This window comes from Hesperophylax consimilis, chromosome 15, assembly GCF_061612785.1.
Source record: "Hesperophylax consimilis isolate HC1 chromosome 15, BYU_Hcon_1.0, whole genome shotgun sequence".
NCBI lineage: Eukaryota > Metazoa > Arthropoda > Insecta > Trichoptera > Limnephilidae > Hesperophylax > Hesperophylax consimilis.
In genome coordinates, this window is record NC_142850.1 from 7,871,545 (window position 1) to 7,895,958 (window position 24,414).

At 34.5% G+C, this 24,414-nt stretch overlaps 1 protein-coding gene across 2 annotated transcripts in view; it reads right to left on the reverse strand.

Annotated features, from left to right (window-relative positions):
• The window catches only part of LOC149417269 (uncharacterized), a 62,716-nt gene that overhangs the window by 11,549 nt on the left and 26,753 nt on the right, over positions 1 to 24,414 (reverse strand). For both annotated transcript variants that reach the window (XM_089639968.1, XM_089639967.1), the window contains exon 2: positions 10,543 to 10,781. In XM_089639968.1, coding sequence (XP_089496094.1) covers positions 10,543 to 10,606 — 64 coding nt within the window. In that variant the 5' untranslated portion in view covers positions 10,607 to 10,781. The remainder of the gene's footprint in view (positions 1 to 10,542; positions 10,782 to 24,414) is intronic.

Here is a 24,414-nt window from a genome sequence, read left to right on the forward strand (position 1 = left end):
ATTATCCTTAGTAACAGTTTTTGAATTAAAACCATGGGATGAAGAATCGTTTTTGCACAACCTCCCCATCCCACTATACCATATGTAGTAATTGATTGAAAAAGTGCAAAGTATACACATCTTAGTATTTGTAGGTTAAGGATAGATCTGAGAGAGTAGAAAATGTAGCATAATTTGCGAAGCCTTTTTGTTGTAGAATTTATATGGGCCTCCCATCGCAGTTGATTGTCTATAATGACCCCCAAGTACTTAATTTCGTTTGATATTATAAGGTTATCGCATGAACAATTTTTGTGAGGTGATGTAGCCATGTTGAAGTTCTGTGAACATGAATGTATGGTAAGTTTATGATAGTTTTGAGGGAGATTAGGTTTGCGTATGGAAAAAAGTAAGTATTTAGTTTTCTCAATATTTAGAGTGAGGAGGTTGGAATCTAACCAGTGTTTTATTTCATTTATACCATGATTTGCTTTTTCAAATGTTGAATTCAAATTTTCATCTGCAAATATGATAACCGTATCATCGGCAAAAGATATTATAGTGCCACCAGTATCCAAATTGCATAACGAGTTAATGTATATTAGAAACAGAAGTGGGCCCAACACACTGCCTTGGGGCACGCCATATGTGATTGGCAAACTTGTACTTCTATACTCTTTAGCGGAGTTAATAATAGTTGACTGGGACCTATTTGTTAGATAGCTCTCAAACCATTTAAGAGGAACACCTTTTATTCCTATCTGTGAGAGTTTTTTCAAAAGTATGCGGTGAGATACAGTGTCAAAGGCTTTAGCCAGATCCAAGAATACAGCGAGGGGCTTGCGACTTTTATCGAGGTTATCAGAAATTAATTTAGTAAAAGCTGCAATTGCATCTGATGCACTAAGACCTTTGCGGAAGCCGTATTGGTTTTTTGACAGGATTTTATTTTCTTCGAGAAACTTGTAGAGCCTTTTTTTACTGTTTTTTCGATTATTTTAGAGATTGGACTCAGTAGAGATATTGGTCTATAGTTATTGACGATTGATCTGTCCCTTGATTTAAAGATAGGAATAATTGTTGAATGTTTTAGAGTGTTTGGGAAAAGGCCAGTTCGAAAACTTAGATTTGTGATGTATACAAGGGGCTTAGCAATGATTGGTTTAAGGTGTTTAATTAGTTTAGTGGATATATTGTCAACTCCCGTGGAGTGTGTATTTTTGAGTGAATTGATGATTTCAGTGATTTCTTGTTCTGTTGTTAGTGTGAGATTGAAAGGGTCATAACTCAGATTATCGAGAAAGATAGTATTTGCAAGATTATTTTCACACTTGCTATTTCTTTTTAAAATATTATTTGCTAGATCCGATCCGATTGTAGAGAAGAATTGGTTGAAGTGATTTGCGATTGTTTCTGAATTTTCGGTTGCATTTAGTGTTTTATTTGTGATGGTTATTTTATTTATGGGTGTGGTAATTTTGTCGGTGTAGCATATTTCTTTGACAATGTTCCAGATTTTTTTATTATCATTCGCAGCTTCCTCTATCTGTTTCCTATAATAATCTTCTCTGGCCGTACAGGTTATTTTTTTACAGGCATTTCTGTATCTTTTATAAAATAAGAGAGATTCGTAATCAGTGGGGTTATTTTTACAATATTTATGAAGTTTATCACGTTTGCGGATACAGTGTAAAATACCAGTAGTTATCCAAGGTTTTAGTTTAATTGTACGACTACTTTGATTGTTGTGTGTGTGGGATGTGGCATTTTTCAGATGCTTATGTAGGATGTTGATGAGAGATTCACACGCTAAGTTTGGATCGCTAATTTTGTAGAAATTTGACCAGTTTTCATTGGAAACCAGTTTGAAGAGAGTGTCATAAGAAATTTTCTTTAGTTGTATAGTGGATGCTGGTAATTTTTGAATTTTATGAGAAATGGAGGTGATAGTAGCGTGGTGATCTGTCACAGTGCACTGATATATGAGAGATTTGATATTTAGCTTACATTTGACAAAGACGTGGTCTATCTATGCAACTGGCGGATAACTCTGAGACACGAGTAGGGGCTGTAATAGCTGGGATAAATCCTTGAAGAGTTAATAAATTTATGTAGTCGTTTGCTTGGGGATGCATTGTATTTATAATATTAATATTTAGGTCACCAATAAGTAGAACATTTTCATGATCTCTAATACATGCCAGAAACTGATTAAGCGAGTTTAAAAATGGTGTTATATTGGAAGTGCTCGGTGATCGGTATATAGTTAGAACAGTAACGCTATTTTCTATTTCAAGTTTAAGACAATTTGAGTGAGTTATTGTGATTTCCTTTATAGAGTATTGTATATGATTTTTTATGTACATAATAACGCCATCATTTTGTAATTGGTTATTCTGAGTACTGTATTGATTATAGTTTTTTATGTTTTTAGGAATATAGTTATCTCTGATCCAGCATTCGCTCAGAATAATCAAGTCAAAGTCTGAGTCAAGTTCTGTAAGTAGTATCATTAGTTCATTGAAATTTTTGTTCATGCTTCTGATATTCATGGAAAATATTTTTAGGTTGGATTTATTGAGGGTTTTTTGAACTTCTACAGAACTACTTGTTTCGATACATGGAATTTGCGACAAATTGTCTAAAATATTATTTATATTATCTTCCATTTTTTAAATTGGTGTAGGGTGTTGGTAGCTAAACTTTGGATGAAGACTAGAAGCTGAACAAAACTTGGCGAGCAATTTAGAAAACAAGTTGTATGTAGAGTTTTTACTGTTGGCAATGTTAGAAAATAATGTTGATGTTTCAAAGCAATAAAAATAGGAATAGTATCTTTTACCGGATTCTTGATTCTGACACTAGTACAATATATGTGATACCTCAAAACAAGTACAATAAAAAAATAATAATACGATACAATAAAAGTTTTACACGTGATAATTTTAGAACTATAATTGTGATGAATTTGGTGAGAGTAGTGCCAGTGTCTCCGCATTAGAAACAAGAATTGCAGGTGTTCCGATATTTCTACGTACGTAGATCTGTCCTGATTTGATCCACGAATACTTTAAAAAAATTTCCTTTGTAGCTTTGCGGGCCAGGTACCACAAGTGGTTAGCACGAAATGTCAGGTGTTCCGCAACGTAGACTGGTGAGCTTGGTCCGGCAATCCCTAAGTTCAGAGTGTTGAGCTTCTCCTCGGGACTGGATGCTTGTTTGTGGAAGGCTTTTATATCCGATAGTAATTGTTCTCGATCGCGATTCGAGGTCAGTTTAAAAACAATAGGTCCATTTTTGTGTTTTTGTGTCCTGTAGGACGCTTCAATGTTTGAAGTATTTACTTTTGATTGAATGGTTTGGCATATATTGTGGAATATATTTTTCAAACTTTCTCCCTTTATTTCGGGTATTCCCTTCACCTCTATATTTTTGGCTCTTGCCGACCTTTCGACATTTTCAAGCTGGCCTTCTAGTAGGTCAATTCGGGATTCTAAAGAGGAATTTTGTTTTGTTAACACCATATTTTTATCTTCTAACTCCCGCACGCGGAGGAGAATATCTTCATACTGCTTGCTCATGAAGGTTATTGTATCCAGTATTTTATTATTTTGTAAGATGATTGCATTTTGACTTTTCAGGATTTCGCTGTTCTCCGATCCAATGGGTTTATCACAACTGATATCGTAAACCGGTGACTGCGCCTGGGAAGAAGTGCCAACCGCTACGGTTGCGCACTTCTTGCATTTAATTTGAGTGCGCCGTTCCATTGTCAGTCGTCGATAAGCGGTTTCTGTGATTCCACCGCAGAGAAGATGGTATGCTCCTTTACATACTAGGCATACAAATGTAGTTCCCGTCGATTCGGGACATGCTAAGCAGTTAGGCATAGTTAGAAGATTTTTAATATTTTTAATTTATTCAATTTTCGATGGATTCTCTGGGCCTTGTTAAAATTATTTAACAATATTGCTCTTCATTTAAAAGTATAAAAAAATAGCAATCCGCTTCTGCCTGTTTGTGTGCTTAGTTCTTCTTAACTACTCAACAGATTTTTATAGGATTTCCACTACAATTTGATGAATTTCTTCCGGAAGGTTTATATATATAATGCATGCATATTATGTTCATGGAAAGCATAGGAAAGTAGGTGTTTTGTAATGAAGTCGTTAAAATATATTTTCTGGCTTTTATATTGCTAACGTTGTACTACGGAATTGTATATCTTAAAAAGGCCTACAGACAAGTTAGCAATAGTAAATTCTCTCCTAAGGATAACCCCCAACAACGCCGTAAACATGTCAGCTAGTACAATATATTATTTTGTGTTGTTTTTATTATTAACCTCAACACAGGCTAGTCAAGAAACAATAAACAACAATTTGCAAATAAAACAGCAAGCGATGAATTTACATATTTAAGTATCTATTGCGTAGATCTTTGGTTATTTGCTGTTCCTTTATATCTTGATAAGCCTGCAGCAATGTCGTGATCATCAGTTACTTAATATAGAGTACACACCGTGCCTTAAAATACTTCGATATAAGCTGAATAATTCAGCTACGACATATGGGATCCCAGTAACTTCTGGTTACCACTACCCCACACCACACCCCTCAATAGGAAGTGGGGTGACCGGGGTAGAATATTATAATAGCTTTCAGACGCACAGTTAGGACATGTCGCGTTGATCCAAAGGGCCATTGTGTATTCGTTATGGTAAAGATGAACAGCAATGCGGTAAATATGATTTTAGATTTTAACGGCCAAATTATTTTTTTTTGGGTGTTTTTTTTTATTTTTTTATAGTGAATACCTAACAAGAGTCCCAACTGCTCCCGTCTGGAGCCAGTGAGACTATGGCATCCCCAATTGGGGGATGTTGTGAGGCTGAAGTTAAGTGGGGAAGGGAAAGAGGAAGGTGGGGAAGTACCTGGCTATTCAGATCTAGTCACTAAACACGGCTAAAGCCATTTGGAGCAACGTTTCAATTCTGAATGGTGGTCTTACACCAGGGCGATACTGGTAGTATCTTCCACTCTGGAACGTGCCGCAAATATACTATATATTATTTTAATTAATTAATTGTGAAATAACACAAATTAATCAAATAAAATTTATTTGCGCACGCCGGGTTCGAACCCGCGACCTTCGGAATGGCAGTCCAATGCGTTACCACTGGACTATGCCGGCCGTCAAAGTCAGTAGCAGTATTTGCAGTGTGCTGGGCTTTTTCTTCTATTCTTATGGTTTACTGAAACTAGATTCAATGACAAATATGATTTAAGATTTTCACGGCCAAAAGTATTTTTGCTATTTGTTTTTGGGGTATTATGCCGTGTTGCGCTAACTCCTTCTTTAGTCAACGTTTTGGACAGCATTGCAGTGTGCATCATCAGGGCAGATGTGTTATTTGAGGTTGTAGTGAAATGTGAGCTTATGTATGAGGATGTGATACCGTGTTGCCAGCTTTAACCCTCTGAGCTGACATTAAAGTATAAATTTTTTTATAGTGGTTTTCTTCGCTTAGCTCTGGTGTATCCGTCAATTAGCGGATACCAAGAACTATTGAGCTTAGCTCCATCGTCAGCTTTGTAACACCCCAAAAACAAAAAACAAAAAAAAAGCAATGCGGTAATTCATGTCGCCTTAAGGTACTATCATAAAAAATAATAGCAATTATTTAAGCGGAAAATATAAAACTATAATACTGTTTTTCTAGACAATATAACCACGTGGCAGCAATAAATTTCAAAATTTCACTAATTACAATAATACTAAGCTTTCAACTCAAGAATTTGATTTTTATACTGAGTTCGTAACAATAAATCAGGAATCTGAATGCGATTAAAATCAAAAGCTATTGGTTGACTTAGTCTTATTCTGTGTAATTGTTTTTAATTCTATGCATCATTTGCATCATGTGCTTTGGAGCTTTGTAATACTCGCTAAATGTCAAAAGACAAAACTACTTTTTCACATTTGCTCCACACAGGATGCCTGAGTCCTGAAAGGCCTGAAAAAATCCCTCAGGGCCTGTGTCATCATGAGATGCTTTGTGGGGGATATTTTTAAGGACATAAGGAAAAACGAGAAGGTTCTGTGAAGGAAAACGGTATGTGGGTAGGAATCTGGGCATCATGTGTCCAGGAGTGACGGATGTATGAATTCATCCCTCCCACTGCGGTGCAAGGCGATGGGTCAAGAGAGTCTGGCTAGAGAGGTTAAAGGGTCTCCTTCGACCAGTTTCTCCCGATCTGGCCCACGCAGCAGATGAGCAAATGCATTTAACGCTAAGACCTAGATAAACCTTACCCACGAACCCAGGCACCCCTGATAAGTCACCAAACGAAACAAACACTTGGGCGTGACCTATGGCAGGAGTGTTGGTTACCTAATAAATGTTTCCCAGGACGGCGGTACCCATAATCCAATATATTTTGTGTGTCGGAGTAATAGATAGGTACTCTAAGTATCACTATAGTGAAAGACCATCGTTCAGAAACGATACGTTTGTTGAAATGGCAAAAATGGGGTTTTGGGACCAGATCGGAATAGCCAGGTACTTCCTACTCTTCCTCTACATCGTCTTCTTACCCAACCCAATTTCTGCAGCGAACTGCCATATTGATATCTTCCTACTGGCTTCGGACAATTATTACAACAATAATGTATTTTTAACTGCTATTCAACTTTATATGCAAGTACGTTCTAGGTTTTTGATTGCTTGTAAACATTAGTGGAACTGAAATCATGCATAACATAAGAAATTTGTTCCCTTTTTTACAATATCATCTCAAAAACACCTGTATTTATTAAGTTAGAAAATTTAAAAAAATATTGAAATTCGGTGACCCAAGCTTTTTAAATTATTGTTCGGTATTTTTAATGTAATTCTGAACACGTTCATTATATTTAGATGAGACATGAAGAGAAAAAATAAGTTCCGCTTTTTGACCTCCAAATCTCCCAACCCTAAAACTAAAACTACCGATTCCGGTCTACGTGCACCGCTTATCGCGTTCCAAAGTGAAACATGTTTCGACTAAATATTCGTACGCGGTAGCACCTCCAATTATAGTTCTATGTAAAAGAATTGTAAAAGTTTTTTCTGTACAGTGTGCAGAATTTTCTACGATTTCACTCTCAAAATAAATTACCTGTTTACTACGGATAACCCCGAAAAAGATTCAAATTTACTGCCTGACTTTGTGTTTTCATATTCGAGTGAATCCAAAGTCATAATATAAAGTATATTGTATAATATTGACATATTCAGCATATTTCCCCGCTGGGAGGTGATATTGAAATATCGTCAGTTTGTGATTATTTAGCAGTATATTCTCACCAACCAAACAGTAAATTTGTTTACGACGTGATATTTTACTTCAAAGCTTAATGGCGAAAGAGATAAAGCTCGTGTCATGGAGTTATAGTTTATCACGTCATAATCTATGTCAAAGGGAAGCGTTTTTTAAAATGTCTGTAGCAATAAACAAAGTAATATTGACAGGAGTGGCGGCTGGTGTATGTATATGTTAAGATTGAAAAAAGTATTTAAAAAAAAAAAATTTTCACCGTGTCAATTAAAAAGGAAACGTTACGTACACATACACCCAAACGATATTACATGGTAAAAGGAGGTTTATAAAGCGGACAATCTATAAATCCCTATTTCAATACGATATTGAGTAAATTTGTCGTCTTATGGTCAGTTGGCGAAATTTGCGAACACGGTCAACGATATATAAAATATGTTCCGACTGCCGATAGACGTATTTTAGATCGGCCTCCATAGTAAAAGATAAGCTTCGGTTAACTATTAATATACACATCTTTTTAATAATGTAGTTCGTTATGCAAAACTACTAGCTTAAAAGAAGCTTTTAACGAAGCTTTTAGAACTGAAAGAAGACGTATACCCGGCGGGTTGAATCCGTTCAGGCCTTTCACGCTACATTAGTTTGGATTTAGAGAAAATAATTTTTTTCACATAACAAGTTGTAAATAAAGACCTCATCAACTACCTTTTTAGTGTAAAAAAGTAGAGATGTGCCGATTATGACTTTCGCCGACTAGCCGACTAGCCGATTAGTCGGTTGTAATAAGACCGACTAGTCGGCTAAGCCGATTATGGTTTGAAGCAGAAGCTTTAGTCTTCTTACATCATAATTCACCCTTAATTAAAAAATATAAGTAAGTTATAAAAAATATAAGGAGATTATGATATTTTTGGTTGTCACAATTGTGACTTTGATTTGATTAGATTATGTAGGTATGGTTATAAGAAATATGTTTTTTTCATTTTTTTTTGTTTTTATCAAACAGTTCATGTTTAGAATTTTTGGATATATATATATATATATATATATATATATATATATATATATATATATATATATATATATATATATATATATATAATATATACATATATTACTGTGCATCTTGTACATACAATCTTGTTTTAATACATATAACTGAGTTTGTTAATTTAAAAAATCTACTTTTTATTTTAATAATAAGAAATACTTATAAATGTTCATTGAAGATAAGAAGATATTATGTTGTTTTTTATGTTAATTAGGATAAGTACTAATTTTGTTCAATAAATGTCATAATTATGTTTTCTTTACAAGCAAGTAATTTTAAAAACTGATTACCAAAGGAAAGATTGCTTTTCATTTTTTAATGTATAAGACTGATTATAAAATAAAAAAATAATATATAATCAAGGTTTTTATTTCATGTAGTTCCCGCATTCATATTATTGAGAAATACATACAACGTAAGAAGCCGGATAGTCGGCGCTCTTTGCCGATTAGTCGCCGACTAATCGACGACTACAATAGTGGCCGGATAGTCGGCTTTACCGACTAGTCGGAACTTATCTATAAAAAAGTAAATGAGAACTACCAATTCATATTGAGGTTAATTTTTTAATTCAACATTGTCAATTTATTCATATTTTTACGTAGTTGTATGAAGTTGACTTTCCGGAACGTCAATTGATTGACATTAACTCCAATGTTACCAGCGTGTATCGATTTCTTATTTATTGCATTATTAATATCGGGCTGGCTATCAACAGCGCAACCGTGCTCGGCAAATATTATAAAATTCTAATATTATATAGTTATCGATTTCACTGTGCACGATTCCTGAGGAGGTACATGTCATACAAATGTTTATAAAATTGCGGTCATCTATGAACAAAATACGGGATTTTATTATAATAGGGTTTATTATGACTTATGATTTTAATATGAATTTAAGATTATTAACTAGGCTAATTTTGCTAGCCTACTGTAATGATATTTTCTTCGCAAGATTATCGGGTATCCCATGTTTTTATAACGAGATACAATCCTAACATAAAATAATATATTATTTGTTTGTGAAATAAATCAACTTGTAGTTCTGTGAACAGTAAACCTCACGTCCAATAAATGAATATTTCTTACTTTGTCTTTTATTACATCAAAAACAAAATATCTTTTTTAATCACAAGTTTTGTAAGCAGGTTCTCAAATACGTACCTACTGAATTATTTATAAACACGACGACTTCACATCTCAAAAAATAATATCTACTGAACCATTAACCCGTCGTGTGCAGACGCTTAATCTTCGCCTTGCGCCAATATTTTCGCAATAACTTACTTCTTGCGAAATTATGTTTTTATAACGTCTTACCAGATAATGTGTTTATATATGTTTGTGGATACAAATTCTACATAATCTAATATAAGTGTTTTTCCCAGAATAGCTATTTATGTTGAGAGAAATCATTTTTTAGTCGTATTTTTTGGCTACTGGCTAACGCACGGCAGGTTATCTGAAAACGTAACCGGAACGGAAGAAATCAAATTTATAGACAGATAAAAAATTCCAAATAATTAAATTTAATAAATTAAATTAATTCGAGTTTAAACAAATCTTCGAGGAAAGGATAAATAGCGTTTCCATCGAATTCTATTAGGAAAGTTTCCTTACCAAAATCAATTTTCTACTTTGGAAGTTATCAATAATTGATTTCCTAAGATTACAAACCAATCAAAACAAGAAAAAACTTTTAAAAATGATTAGATTTTTTGTTTTTCTCAGAATAGCTATTTATATTCAGTGAAATGTTTTTTGGTCGTATTTATTGGCTACATTGCACGGTAGGTTAACTGAAAACGGAACCGGAACGTAAGAAATCAAATTTACAGATAGATAAAAAATTTCAAATTTAATGGTCGAGTTTAAACAGATTTTCTAGGAAAAGATAAATAGCGTTTCCATCGAATTCTATCAGGAATGTCCCGTTACAAAAATCAATTATCTACTTTGGAAGTTTTCAATGATTGATTTCCTAAGATTACAAACCAATTAAAACAGAAAAAACTTTTATAAATCATTCGAAAAGATTCACAGATAATTGGAAAAGAACTCAGATGTTTTAAAACATTGAAAATGCTATCCAGAAGTTAATTAATTTTTTTGAAATGTTTACAGAATTTTGACTTGGAAATGAAAGGATGAGATTTGATGGTGTGATGTAATATACAATTGTACTTACTGCATAGTAGTATAATTCCGAGGGCTGACAGGAAGAGGGTGAGCTTTGTGGTAAATGACATCATTTTTGGAACTTTTACTGGCACTCGTGGTCCATTTCGTTGAAGGCTATCACATTTTATTTTTCTCGTTTATTTCGGTAAATTTTTTTTTTATTTTTAAAATTAATATTTTGATATTTTTACTTTTATATAACACTTTTATTTAGTCGGGATGGTTGATGGCTGATTGTTAATTATTCTTGAAAAAAACACATAACTTTAAGTTAGATTATAAATTAATTATAACAAAAAGAAATCACCATTTTGTTACATACAATCTTATTTAAAATTAATTTTAAAGCACTTCCTTTTTATCATTCAGTAGATAATCATTTTATTTCAAAAATAAAATACTAGCGTAGACTTGTGAAAAATCACGGGATATTATATAAGTGTAGGATTGATAATTGCCTATTAGCTTAAAGGCGCAGACTTTAAAAAAACACGAAATTCGACTTTACTTGACAAAATTAACCCTAAGAAATTGAAAAAAAAGAAATTCACATTTCAGGTCAAAAATTTTATATTAAAGAGTTTGAATTCTTTTGACTCTGAATTCTTTTCACAACAATTTCAATTTTGAAAATGACACTAGTAATTATAATAATTTTCAGTTAGTAGATATTAATGACAATTAAATTCAAAATAAATCCGAATTACTTTTATAGACATACTCTCAACCGAAAATATTATTTCTGAAAATGGTTGAATTGACTTTTAGACCAGTATTCAGAAGTTTGGCGATTGAAATCACTGCCTAGTGACCAGATCTAAGCCATTTATACTATTTATATTTTCCTAGTAATCCACAATGAAATGTAAAAACACAATGCAATATTGATCAAAGGACTGAGATCGTACATTTAAAAGTATGAACCGCTCGAGCAATTGGTTGTATACATATATAAAATATTAATATGGAAACATTTGATATGCTTACTGCATTAAAGTTGTAGTGGCACGCCACTACTTGAATCGGACGGTGCCCGGTACTACTGTAGTACATAGTACCAAGCGCAAAGGTACTACAGTACCTAGGCCGTCATAGAACCTTCAGGACATGTCGGCCGTTGCCTAGAGGTACCAAACGCTAAGGTACTTTATTACATCGGCCGCATTCGGGAATTGACCCGGTTTGTCCAAAACCTAGATCACAAGGCCGGGACACTCATTCAAAGCAGCCTCCAAACTTGTATGAGATTCTGCAAAAAAAATGTTAAAACATTTAAAAATGATCGAGTTAATTTTAAAAAAATAATAAAGATATTTTTTTTTGAGGTTTCCATACAAGTTAGGAGGCTGATTTGATTCAGTGTCCCGGCCTTGTGATCTACAAGGTTTTGGTTCATCCCGCTAAACAGAATAAACGTATTATAAAAATATTGCAACGGTTGACATGTCCAGTAGGTTCTAGGACGGCCTAGGTACTGTAGTACCCTTGGTACTATATACTACAGTAGTAACTCGAGTAGTGGTTCTTGATTTGGAGGTTCTACAAATATAGCAAATTATGCACGATCGCTTTTTGTTTTTGAAAACTTGGTATTATATGCCAAAAATCGGTCCAGCGGTGTTAAAGCCCTGTGGAAACCGGGTAGTAACTATTATTCCACAAAAATTCAAATTTAAGCAGCAATAAAAAATAAAAATAAAATCAGTCACCTTTATTAACAATCCGTCGTCGTGAAACATAAATCGAATAAAATTTCCAATTCAAAAGTGGTCACCCATTACATAAACATGCCGCTGATTTGCTATTCGTCATGGCTTAACTGTTTAGCCTATGAATTACGACATAAGAATTACTAGGTGAGCCAGGAAAAAAAACACTTTTGGTATGAAAGAAAATATTTCAAATATATTGTATTATTTACATATTGTAGTAGTACTTCTCAAGAAATATGGTAACATTTTATTTTACAAAATAAATAAACTATTTAAAAATAAATTCTGGTTTGAAACCCCGATGAAATGTTTTGTTTCCATTTCCGCCATTACCGAATTGTTTTTTTCATCACTCTACAAGAGCGAAAAAATATTCTTGCTGCCTACTCAAAAGCAAATACATTCTTGTATTTAATACAGTATTTTTTTGTTATTTAGATATTCGATGTGCTATCATTTTTTGTATGTTTATCGGAAGAACCATTTTACCATGTATTTTCAACTACCTAAATATCTAAATACAATATTTTCTCCTTTTTGATAAAATAACCAAAGATAAATATTTATTTTCTAAGATTTGCTTAAGGTGAATTTACCTTTGGATTTGAGAAGAAAATAATCATTAAAACAGTTTTGTTATCTTAAGGTATATTACAAGCATGTGTGCCATTTTATTTTTTGTACTTAAAATTATAAAATATCAGCCATCAAATAATGTTACTTTTTGGGCTTTTATACCGCCGTACCTATTTATGCACATTAAAACGTAATCCGTGTATTCACCTATCCGAAATTGCTTATTAAATTTTCTGCTTGCTATCCTCTTCAAAAATAATTTTACAAGTCAAATCTTTCTGGATTTTAGTAAACTTATTTTGTTCTTGTGTTTTGATTATTATTTGTAATGTACGGTTTGGTAAAGTCTATAATAATAATATTTATTGCCAAACAATCTCCATAATGCCAGCTCTTCAGTTTCAAAAGATCGTTATGAAAAGAAGTGTTTCTAAGCAGGCTTTCGTAGGCTAAATCCATTAAATCCATTAGTATCTTAGTTCAGCTTAATAACAACTTTGAACCATCGAAATAGAATGCACGATTGATATTCACGTCAATTGTGAAGACAGTCTATGGCAACTATCTCTGATTCGAAGATAGTCTATATATGTAGTTTGTTTAGAGCTAAGTTACTAGTCAGAAATAACCGCGAAGAGTGTAGGAGCCTTGTCCACGTTGGAAATTGGAGTGGGCGTCACATGTTAGGGGAAGTTCTGTTCAGGATGTTATAAACTGTGTGGTAAGTGGGTAAGAAATGTTAATCTCACTAAGAGATAGCCTAAATTATAATATCTGCTTATAATTTAATGATAATTTTGCATCTTATATGAATTAAAAAAGAAGATGGGTTACTGAGACAAAGTGCGTGGTTTTACTGAACTATGTCCAGTAGACATACTTGAGACATGCTGGCACCAGCTGACACAAATACGTCGCTCTAGGCTCTTTTTTGTGGAAAAAATGCCTTTTGGTACTTTTGAGAGATGCACACACCATTCTCGAGCAAAAACCAAATCTCATGGAGTTTCTTTCTATTTGTTTTTGCATAAAAATCACTTATCATTTCATTACATACACAAAGCTTTTTGCTACTTGCTCGCTTGCTATTGCTATTGCTATTGGCTATTCTATTATTCAACCACCACAATATGGGCATTTGCGTAATTTGGTGGTCTTAACATACCCAATAATTGTAATAACCAAAAAAATTAAATAAAGAAATTTTATGCGTTTCTTTAATCGCTTTGCATCAAGAAACTCGAACGCTATATATATTTTTTTTGGATTAATATTAACATAATGCGTCTTTGTTTCTGTATATTTCACATGTGCATTTTTCTCAATGTTTGACCTGATAAAATTTTTTTGATTTTAATCACATAACTATGTATGTATAGTAAATTACTATGGCAAGTGTGTAGAAACAAGCAAAATGGTTAAATGGATTTATGTCATAGCGTTTAAGGGATGGAGAACTCATCTAGAATGCTATGGAACATTGTTTAGAACATTCAAAGTTAAAGCTTTGAGTAAAACTCTCACACGTCTGTTTGCTGGAATGCATAATTAATAATTCCAAACTACTCAGTTCTTACGAATTCATAAGACATAAAGTTACCAGCTAACGAGTTCTCTTGTACCTGAGTCATTAAATTGTAAAATCCACGTCTTCTCATCTCACCATTCTGGCAAGATGATGGGAGAATGTTGCAAAAGAATCGAGAAAATTCTTTTTAAATCCATGGAACGTATCTTTCGGTATTTCGTGTATTTGTACAGAGCTCAAGAAAAAAATATGTCAACTCAAAGAAATAAATTATTGCCTTTCTCTGAGCGGGCTTTCGGTTTTCGCCTATTCACGGTTTTATTTGACTTTCACAAAAGGTTATTTTTTAAACACAAATAATAAATAACGGTTAAGTTTTTGTACACATCGTCCTAAACAGGCATCCCGTAAATAAACTATGAGATAGCTCGTTTCTCTTAGATACAATTTCAATTTAGGAGGCGGGTATGGGTACCGCCGCCCCGGGAACCATTTCTTGGATAACCAAAACCTCTGCCATAGGTCACCCCAAGAGGTTCGCTACGTTTGGTGACTTAGTTTGGGTGCCCAGTTTATGAGGTGAGGTTTGTCTAGGTCTTAGCGGCAGATGCGTTTGCCCACCTACTGCGTCCTTTTGACCTCTCCAGCTGGACTCTCTCTCGAACTATTGCTTTGCACCGCTGTGGGAAGGATGGATTCAAACGTCCGTTACTCTTGGACACACTGACACCCAGATTCCTACCCACGCCTCATACCTATTACCTATTATTAATTATTAAAATTCACTTGAGTGAATCAAATGCAAATCATCTTGAGTGATGAGGCCCATTTCCACCTCGGTAGCTGTAGTGTTTGGTGTTTGCGCTCGTTTAGCTTCGGGCTCTACCGAAGATAACCGAACGCTACTACAGGCCTTGTATGACATCGTCGGCTGGCGCGAAGTCATTCTCTCGCTAGACGGCCTTTAGGCCACTTGTTACTTGTATTGTCAGTATATTATATTACGATTAAAACAACCTCCGTATATCAGAATCTACGACTTTTAATAGAGATAATACCAGATCCCTATCCTCGATAGAATACTGGAGATTAAGGGCCCAGTATTCTATAACCTGTAAACATCAATACGTTACAGTGGCGCAGCTTAAAAAGGAGTATACGGAAACAGTTTTTCGGATTGCCGGCAAGTCGGATTATTTCACACCAGTGACTTGCGAAAAAAAAAATCTCCGGGATTTTATTGTCAAGGTGACAATAAATGGAGATAAACTGGGCATAATAAGGACAAATGGAAGTAAATAATTTCGTAGTTCTGGGTAACAAAGACCAGACGAAGAATCCAGCGAAGAATCAATAATTTCGTGGTTCTGGGTAACAAAGACCAGACGAAGAATCCAGCGAAGAATAAATAACCACGTGGTCCTGGGTAACAAAGACCAGATCGGTGGTCCTGGGTAACAAAGACCAGATCGGTGGCCCTGGGTAACAAAGACCAGACAAGTTTTACAGAAGAAGAAGATTTCGAATTCCGGGAAGCGGCTGGGCGCTGGACTGCATCGGCGCCGGTTCCTGGAGTCAGGTTGTCTTGTTTCTTGTTTGTTTCTGGAAGGTGTTATTGTTGCCGGGTGGGTTTTCTTTTTGTGTTGTTGTCGTTGCAATCATGGAATCGGGCGGAATTTCCAGGTTCTCCCACGTTAATGGAGATTGGAGTCTATTCCGCTTGAGGTTAGAACAGTTCCTTCTAATTCGTGATGACATTAAAACGACTAAGTTAGATGCTTCACAGAAACGCGCTTATTTGCTGAATCTTCTGGAAGCGGAGACATTAACTCTTTTGATCAACTTATGTTTCCCTGCTAAAGTTACAGACGTGGCATTTGATCAGTTAATAGAATTAATTGAGAAACATTGTTCCAGACCGCGATCGGTATTCAGGGAACGAGAAAAATTTTATCAAGCCAAGCAATCGCATGGGGAATCGGTTAGAGATTTCGCGGTCCGTCTAAGGGGTTTATCTTCTTTTTGCGAATTTGGAACGCGCTTGCCAGAAAGCTTAGCGGATGCCTTTGCAATCGGTATTTTACCAGGCCGGGCTAAGGAGAAAATTTTTCTAGAGGGAACTAAATTAACATTTAACGAGATGGAAGAGTTAGCAATAACGGTTTCAGCGTTAGACAATCTGGTTCCGGAAATTAAATCTGAATTTTCCGCAGGGAATTCGGATGTGAATGCCATTTCGAATCGTTCAAATTCGCCCGGGAGACATTCGTCGCGTTTGGGAGAAACTCAAGGTTTTTCAAGGTTATCTCGTTCAAAGAGCCCCGAACCGAGGAATAAAAAATGTACGATTTGCGGTGAATATCATGTAGAAAAATATTGTAAATTCAAGAACGCAAAATGTTTTAATTGTCACAAGGTAGGGCATTTGAAGAAATTTTGTAGGAATAACAAGGTTAATCCGATTTTTGAACAATCCCAGATTAATAGTATTTCATACATTAATCCGTTTAGGGCTAATGTGGTAATTAACGAAGTGAAATGTGCTGCTATGATTGATTCAGGGGCAAGCATGTCGGTCATGCCGGATTTTATTTTCAATCGTTATTTTAGAAATGTAACATTGTCACCAGATAAGCGTACTTTATCAGGATACGATGGCAAACCACTTAATATTGTAGGTAGTGCCTGTTTTACCGTAGAATACAATAATCTTAAAAATAATTTATTATTTACTGTTGTGGTTAATGGCACGGAATTGATAGTGGGTAGGGATTTTATGGAGATTTTTAATCTGAAGATAGTTCCTGTGATGAATAATTCGGTTTCATCAATCAAGGACAAAATTTGTTTTATTAAAAATTGTGAGCATGTAAATTTTCAAGCAGTTGTGGTAGCCACCGCAGCGGACAGCGAATTACAGCTGGTATTTAGGTATTTGCGGCAGGGCTGGCCTAAACGAGTAAATCGTGATAGCAGTATATGGAAATATTGGCTAAAAAGGAACGAACTTTCTATCGTAGGAGATTGTTTGTTTTTGCAACACAGAATAGTTATACCTTTTTCTCTCCAAAAGCAAGTGTTAGATTCATTACACAGGTCACATCTTGGTATTGTTAAAATGAAGGGAATAGCTAGAGCATATTTTTGGTGGACAGCTCTGAACAAAGACTTGGAAAAAGTCAAGCAAGCAAACGTTAACATTTCTAAAGCTCAATCTGATCAGGTTAAGTTTTACAAAGGGGTTAAAACCAGGGTTTTTAAAGTTGGACAAAAGTGTTTAACAAAAGATTATCGTCAGGATAATAAAGTAGTTTGGGCTAAGGGAGTAGTCTCTAGGAAGCTAGGTAAAAAAGTTTATATTATTAAGATAGGGAACACAGATGTGACATGGAAGAGACATGTTGATCAAATGAGGGAAGTGTCAGAGAGCCGGAAGGAAGATGGCAATAGTGCACAGCATCCCGCGTCTGAAATTTCGAGGAATGAGCCTCATGAGTTAGAGACTTCAACCTTATTGCGTGGATTCACTGGTTTTCCTCCTGATTTCAGGTTGGCGGCAGAGGAGGTGGTGTCGGAGCAGACACAGGCCCGGCAACAGAGACCATGGTCGGGGAGATTGCGGCCAAGACGCGAGACACCCACATCTTCCAGAGGAAACGGGGCAACTTGACCCAGGCACCGCGGTTATTAGTCTTAGGATTATTTGTTAGCAAATGTAATAACTTCAATTGATGATTTAATCGTGTTTGGTGCTTAATATTTTAAATTTCTAAGTTGTCTATCTTTAAGAATCATTGTTAAAACCAAATGTAATATAAAATGAATATCTATGTTGTGATTTATATATATGTGAAATATTTATGTTGGTTTGTAAGTAGCTTCAGAATTGAAGGAGGGAAGGTGTAGTGTTTGGTGTTTGCGCTCGTTTAGCTTCGGGCTCTACCGAAGATAACCGAACGCTACTACAGGCCTTGTATGACATCGTCGGCTGGCGCGAAGTCATTCTCTCGCTAGACGGCCTTTAGGCCACTTGTTACTTGTATTGTCAGTATATTATATTACGATTAAAACAACCTCCGTATATCAGAATCTACGACTTTTAATAGAGATAATACCAGATCCCTATCCTCGATAGAATACTGGAGATTAAGGGCCCAGTATTCTATAACCTGTAAACATCAATACGTTACAGTAGCTTCGTCAACAAGCAAAATTGTCACATCTGGGGCTCGAAAAACCCAATAATTATTGTTGAAAAGCCTCTTTATCCTCAAAGTGTGAATGTTTGGTGCGGTTTATGGTCCGACGGAGTCATTGGAACTTACTTTTTCGAAAATGAGGCTGGAGCAACAGTTACGGTGAATGGATTGCGCTATCGAGAGATGATTAATGATTTTTCATGGCCGGAATTGAATTATATTAATCTGGACAGCGTTTACTTTCAACAAAACTGCTCTACGTGCCACACAAGCAACGAAACCATTGATCTTTTACGATTGAATATCAAAATAACACCTCTGATTGGAAAACCCTGAAGTTCACAGTATGGTTAAATAATATATACAGGGCTATCAAAAAATGTGTGCGTTATTCGAAAATTATACTTTCGTATTATCTTCTAGCTGACGTGTACCCGGTATTACAAAGGATTATCAAATAATTATAAGCACTAATTAATCGCCTGAAATATCGAGACAAATTGAAAATATCTCCCTATTATTATTTGGCGAGTTGGAAATAAGCCGACATAGCTCAGTGTTTCAGAGCACCTGACAGAAGGTATGGGTTCAATTCCTGTTGGCGGCATTTATTTTTTCCCGGGAGATATTTTCAATTTGTAGTGATATTTCAGGCGACTAATCATTGCTTATAATTATTTGTTATCCTTTATGCTATGCATAAAACACTATATTATAAACATTAGTTTTTCATTAAAAATAACACAGGAATGATTTGGAGTAAAGGTTAGAGTTTGTGAATCAGGCTATACTTCGAATTTTCTCAACTTTCCATAAATATTATGCGCATGCGTTATAATAAAACCCCCAAAAACCATCAAAAGCCGTAGAATAGTTTAGAAGAACTTAGCTCATAAACAGACAGAGGCGGACAGTGACTTCATTTTATACTATTTAGAGAAGTGTAAATCAAAAATGGATATTTATTAATACGCTAAAATACGCAGAAAATCTTCTTCTTTAAATTAAATCACTTACTTAATTTCGATACGAGTTCCTCCTGTTGCACGGCAAATATATAAGCAATAATCTATCTCCTCCACCGATTGCGCGTACAATCGTATCGTCAATCACGTAACTGCCGCGCAGATCCTTTTTCTTAACTCTTCAGGCTAATTGGTTCGGTTTTTGAAAGAAACAGCTATATCGGTATAGTCAAGTTGTTTGCTTTTCTTAACAGCTCATACGGTCCCATAGAAATAATTGTATCTCCCTTAATGTCATAGTTAAAAATATGGTTCCAATGGTTACGACCGCAATTGAAAAAATTTATGCTTTTTTTTGTATTTAACGACAGAAAAATGAGATTGCATTAATATTTATAAAAAAAAAATTAATATTTTTTTTTTTTTTGTTTTCTATATATTTTAGTTCAGTTTTTAGACATAAAAGCGTAAGATGGGCCATTTTTAAACTTTCGTTTCATTTTTGAATATTTATATTTCAAATATTTTAAAGAAAGCGTATTTTATAGCCTTTCTGAAGCAATTTTTTAATTTTCAAATATGTTCAGAAATATTCCGTTTATTAAGATTTTATTGAGAAGCGGAAAATCCCACAAATTCTCGTACTGTCTGACAGCATCTTTAATAAATATAACTGTCTATTATGTTCCTAATCCATAAACATACAACACGTACACTAGATGATAAAATAATTTTTCGCTTCCATGATTTTGTTCTTAAATATTAATTTCAATTCATAACTTTTATAAGACTGGAACTTTTTTTCGAGCTGCAAATAGTCCAGTTCTTACTAGAAGGCTTTCTTTCTTTCCCCTAAGGCGCTGCAATCAATTTGGAGCACGTTCATTGTAGTTTAACAAGGTTGCCGGTAAAAGGTTTTGCCTACAAAAATAACATCGCGTTATAAGTTAGTTGCCAAGCAATAAAATTACCAGCTAGTGCGAGCCAAGCGCGCTAGCCAAGAGAAATATTGTTGAAGGCTTTCAATTTCTGGCAGCAAGGGAAGTAAGAATTAGTCTTGGGGGGAATATGCTGAGGGTTTAAACTACAACATGTTTTGAATTGAAGATTCATACAAACCGAATTATATAATTGCATAAGTTTGTCGATGTTAAAAAATTGAGCGTTTTTAAAGAGAGCGTGAACACTTTTATCAAAAAATAATATTTTTTTAAGCATACGTGAAGAGAGATTTAAAAAAATCTCGTATTATAGACAGGCTTAAGAGAAATTGATGAGTTTAAGAATTTTATATTAAGTTTTAAAGGAAAATCATATAAATCTTTTTTTCATAGAGAATTTGCCTAAGTTCCGGGCTTCATGTAGAGTAGATCAGATGTAATAATAATAATAATAAATATTAGGATGATTTATATAGCGCCATTTTTCGATCACTAATACAAAGCTATATATACAATTCATTTGATTGATGAAAGTGATGTTCGAATGTACATATGTTATTATTCATATTTATTTATATTTTTACAGGCAGATTTAGATAGTAATTTATGTGCAAGTGTGCAAAATTTCATCAAGTAAGTATCAAAATTCTACTTTGAGGGGTTAAAAAAGGAGATGGGTGGTTTAACGAAGTCTCATGTGGACATTCACAATCCTCTTGTAATGAAGGTGAGATAGTGTGCGAGATGTTATCAATCTCGGAAAAAACTGTAGATTTGTGAAAACAAAAAAACTATTCTGCCACAGACACTCTTTTCTATATATTACTAGTATATTATCGAAGTATATTCGTACCCATCTGTTTTTTTAAATTTAATAAAAAACACTATATCAACCACAGACATAGGAATTAATAGACGAGAAGATAATGGCGAGGGGTAAAATAAACTGTTGAAGAACGAAGGGAGTAAGGCTGACTGTGATTCGTCAATAAATCAATCTGACAGTAAATAGGCATCTCGAATTATAATATCGCCATTTACTTCTTAAAAGTAAAATCTGCTTTTTAATGAATAGACATTTTTACATGGGAGCGCAAATTACTCGCCACGTTATGAACAAATTTGCAAAGTCCAAATTCGGCAAAAAAATTCGGTTTTATTTTCAGAGTCGAATATTTCGTTTAAGTATTTAGTTAAGACACTTTTATAAATGTTCATAATTTACTTCCCAGCAACCAACCAGCTTTGTGTTTCGCGTCCAGACGTTTCTCGATGTGATAGTATATGTTTCTAAAACTGATCTATATTATACGATGTGAATATGCTTAAAATAAAGTAAAATAATGCTTATATATGGAATGTAATACGACAATTGGGTTTATTCTCTTTTTCACATCTATTTTTATATATTTTTTATATAGTTTTCGTAGTACAAGTCAACATTTTGCCATGTTATTTCGTAAAATGAACCGATGATGCCTCGACCATAGTTCGCACAAGAATGATGACGTCACGTTTTCAAATTTCACTTGAGGCCATACCCGAGCACAGCCGGCTCCAATGGAACCGGTATGGGGAGTGGGGATAATACGCTTTTAATCACTTAGGGCAGGTCTACTAATATTCATATGTCTATGATATCAACTCATTTTACTTTTGAAATCAGTGTTTTTTTAATATTATTAGTAAGTACTTACGTATACAGTACTCTAAATTAGATTTTTTTTTAAATCTTACTTTATATTATTTCAGCTTGAGTGGAATGTTTTCACTCTGCGAAAAGAAAATTGGGATAATATCAGAGAAATTTTCCAACCGTCTTTCCTTGAATTTTCTGATAATGGAAGGAGTCTTCGATCTAAAAAGCTAAATATAAAGGGATGTTTCAGGATTGCTAGGTATTCACAATATATAATTTAAAAATCAGCTTGGTTCCAGAAAACATAGAAAATGCATGCTCAAGAATTTTTACATTCGTTATAATAAATTGGGAGCGATGCTGGGTGCAAATTTTCAAATAGTTTTTCTTGTTTTTTTTTTTTTTTACTTTACAGATTGATGTAATCCTATTATAATACACACGAAATATACAAAGCTTTAAATGAAGCACTACACAATAACTGATATTTTAAAGTTCTAACCTAAAATGACTTTTGAAATCTACAAGGCCAATGTTGGAAATGTCAAGAGACCTAGAGGTATCATTTAGCAGAACCATACCTATTGTCATGCTATGCTGAGCCAGAACGTCCGTTCTTCCATGTGGAATACAGAGCAAGTCGTGGCGTCGTCCCTGACGGTAGTTGTTCGGTACAAAAAATTTACAGCATTCCAAGAGGTATGGGCTGTCAATAATTCATGATTTTAAAAGCTGTTACTTTAAGGGTCCCATTTCTCCTAGATTGGAGACTTTCGTAGTGCGTTTCGGAGAGCAAATCTATGTGATGTATAAATCGTGGATATTCACCATGCGTTCTCATATAAAGATATCTTAGAATTTTGCTCTAGTAATTCCATTATTATTTGCTGGTATGGGACCCAGACAGCAGAAGCGTATTCTAATTTAAAACGTATAACGCAGTTGAACATCGATGTCATTGCTTCGGGCTTGGAGAATTGTTTGCGTTATTGTTTTAATTATATAAAATATTAATTTATTGTTTTAGTTAAATAGAATAAAAATATATAAAGCATCATAGTTATCGGAGCAACTTAATCCAACTAACTAAATAAACAGTTAATACGACTATAGTCTAACGAGTGAAAATTGTTACGAAAGCTTTTTCCCGACAAATAATATCTACAAAGCGTGAAAGGTACAAAACATTTCCTCGGTTTTATAGCTAGTATTATGCTTTTGGGAGCTCATTAATATTTTTTTCTATTTTTTCTTGAAATTGAAATATTAAAATTTCGTCGGAAATTCTGTTTACTAGTAAAGCTAATGAAGGGTAGTACTTAGAGCAAAAATTAACACAATCGAAGAAAATAATGTTTTGGGGAGCAGTTAAAAAATATCGACTAAAGAAATTCTGAAATATCTGAATATGCTGATATCTAAATTTTAGCTTAGCGAACGGAAGGAAGTCTTTATCATGTTTATTTTACGGGTAATCAGAGCAGAGGTGGTTCGTGACTGAAATTTTCAACAGGGCATTTGACTCTTAAATTGTACCTTACACAGGTGTATTTATTAATTAACTGCAATTTATTCACTCCACTAAGTTTAATGGATGACTGAGTGCAGTTGGCGCTAACGAAAAATTGTCCAAAGAAGCAGTTCGCAGTTCACAACGGAGTTCTGGTACCTACCTTGATGTATGGAAGTGAGGCATGGAACTGGCAAAGAAAGGATTAAAGTAGATTGAATGCTGTTGAAATGAGATCCCTGAGGCGTATGTGTGGAAAAACCATATTTGATCGTGTGAGGAATGTGGAGATCCGCAAAGAGTGCAAGGCTGATGTAAGCGTAATGAGTAAGATTAAGAAAGGGACTCTTGGATGGTTTGGGCATCTAGAGCGAATGACCAAAGGGTGTAAGGAGGATATATGATGCAAATGCAAATGGTAACAGAAGTCAGAGACGCCCGAGGAAGACATGGCACGATCAAGTGAATCAGATACTCGAGTCGGACCATGTCAAGAGTCAGAATAATAGAAGAGTATGTATGAGACGATGTATGATTGTGAATGAGGCAAAGAGTGTGTGCCAAGACCGAGTTGTTTTGCGGTCCGTCCTCTATACCTACCCCTGCGGGGGAAACGGCGTGATGGTTAGTTAGTTAGTTCGTCACTAAGTTTAATTTGTAAAAAAAATGAATAAATAAAACTTTTCAGTCTGCATTCGCAAAACCATCTGCATAATAAAGGATATTCCCTTTATTCATTGCGTGCTAGTGGCAATGTGTGAATGTTATAGCGCTAATATTGTAAATTAGTATTCCTAAACGAATTCCTT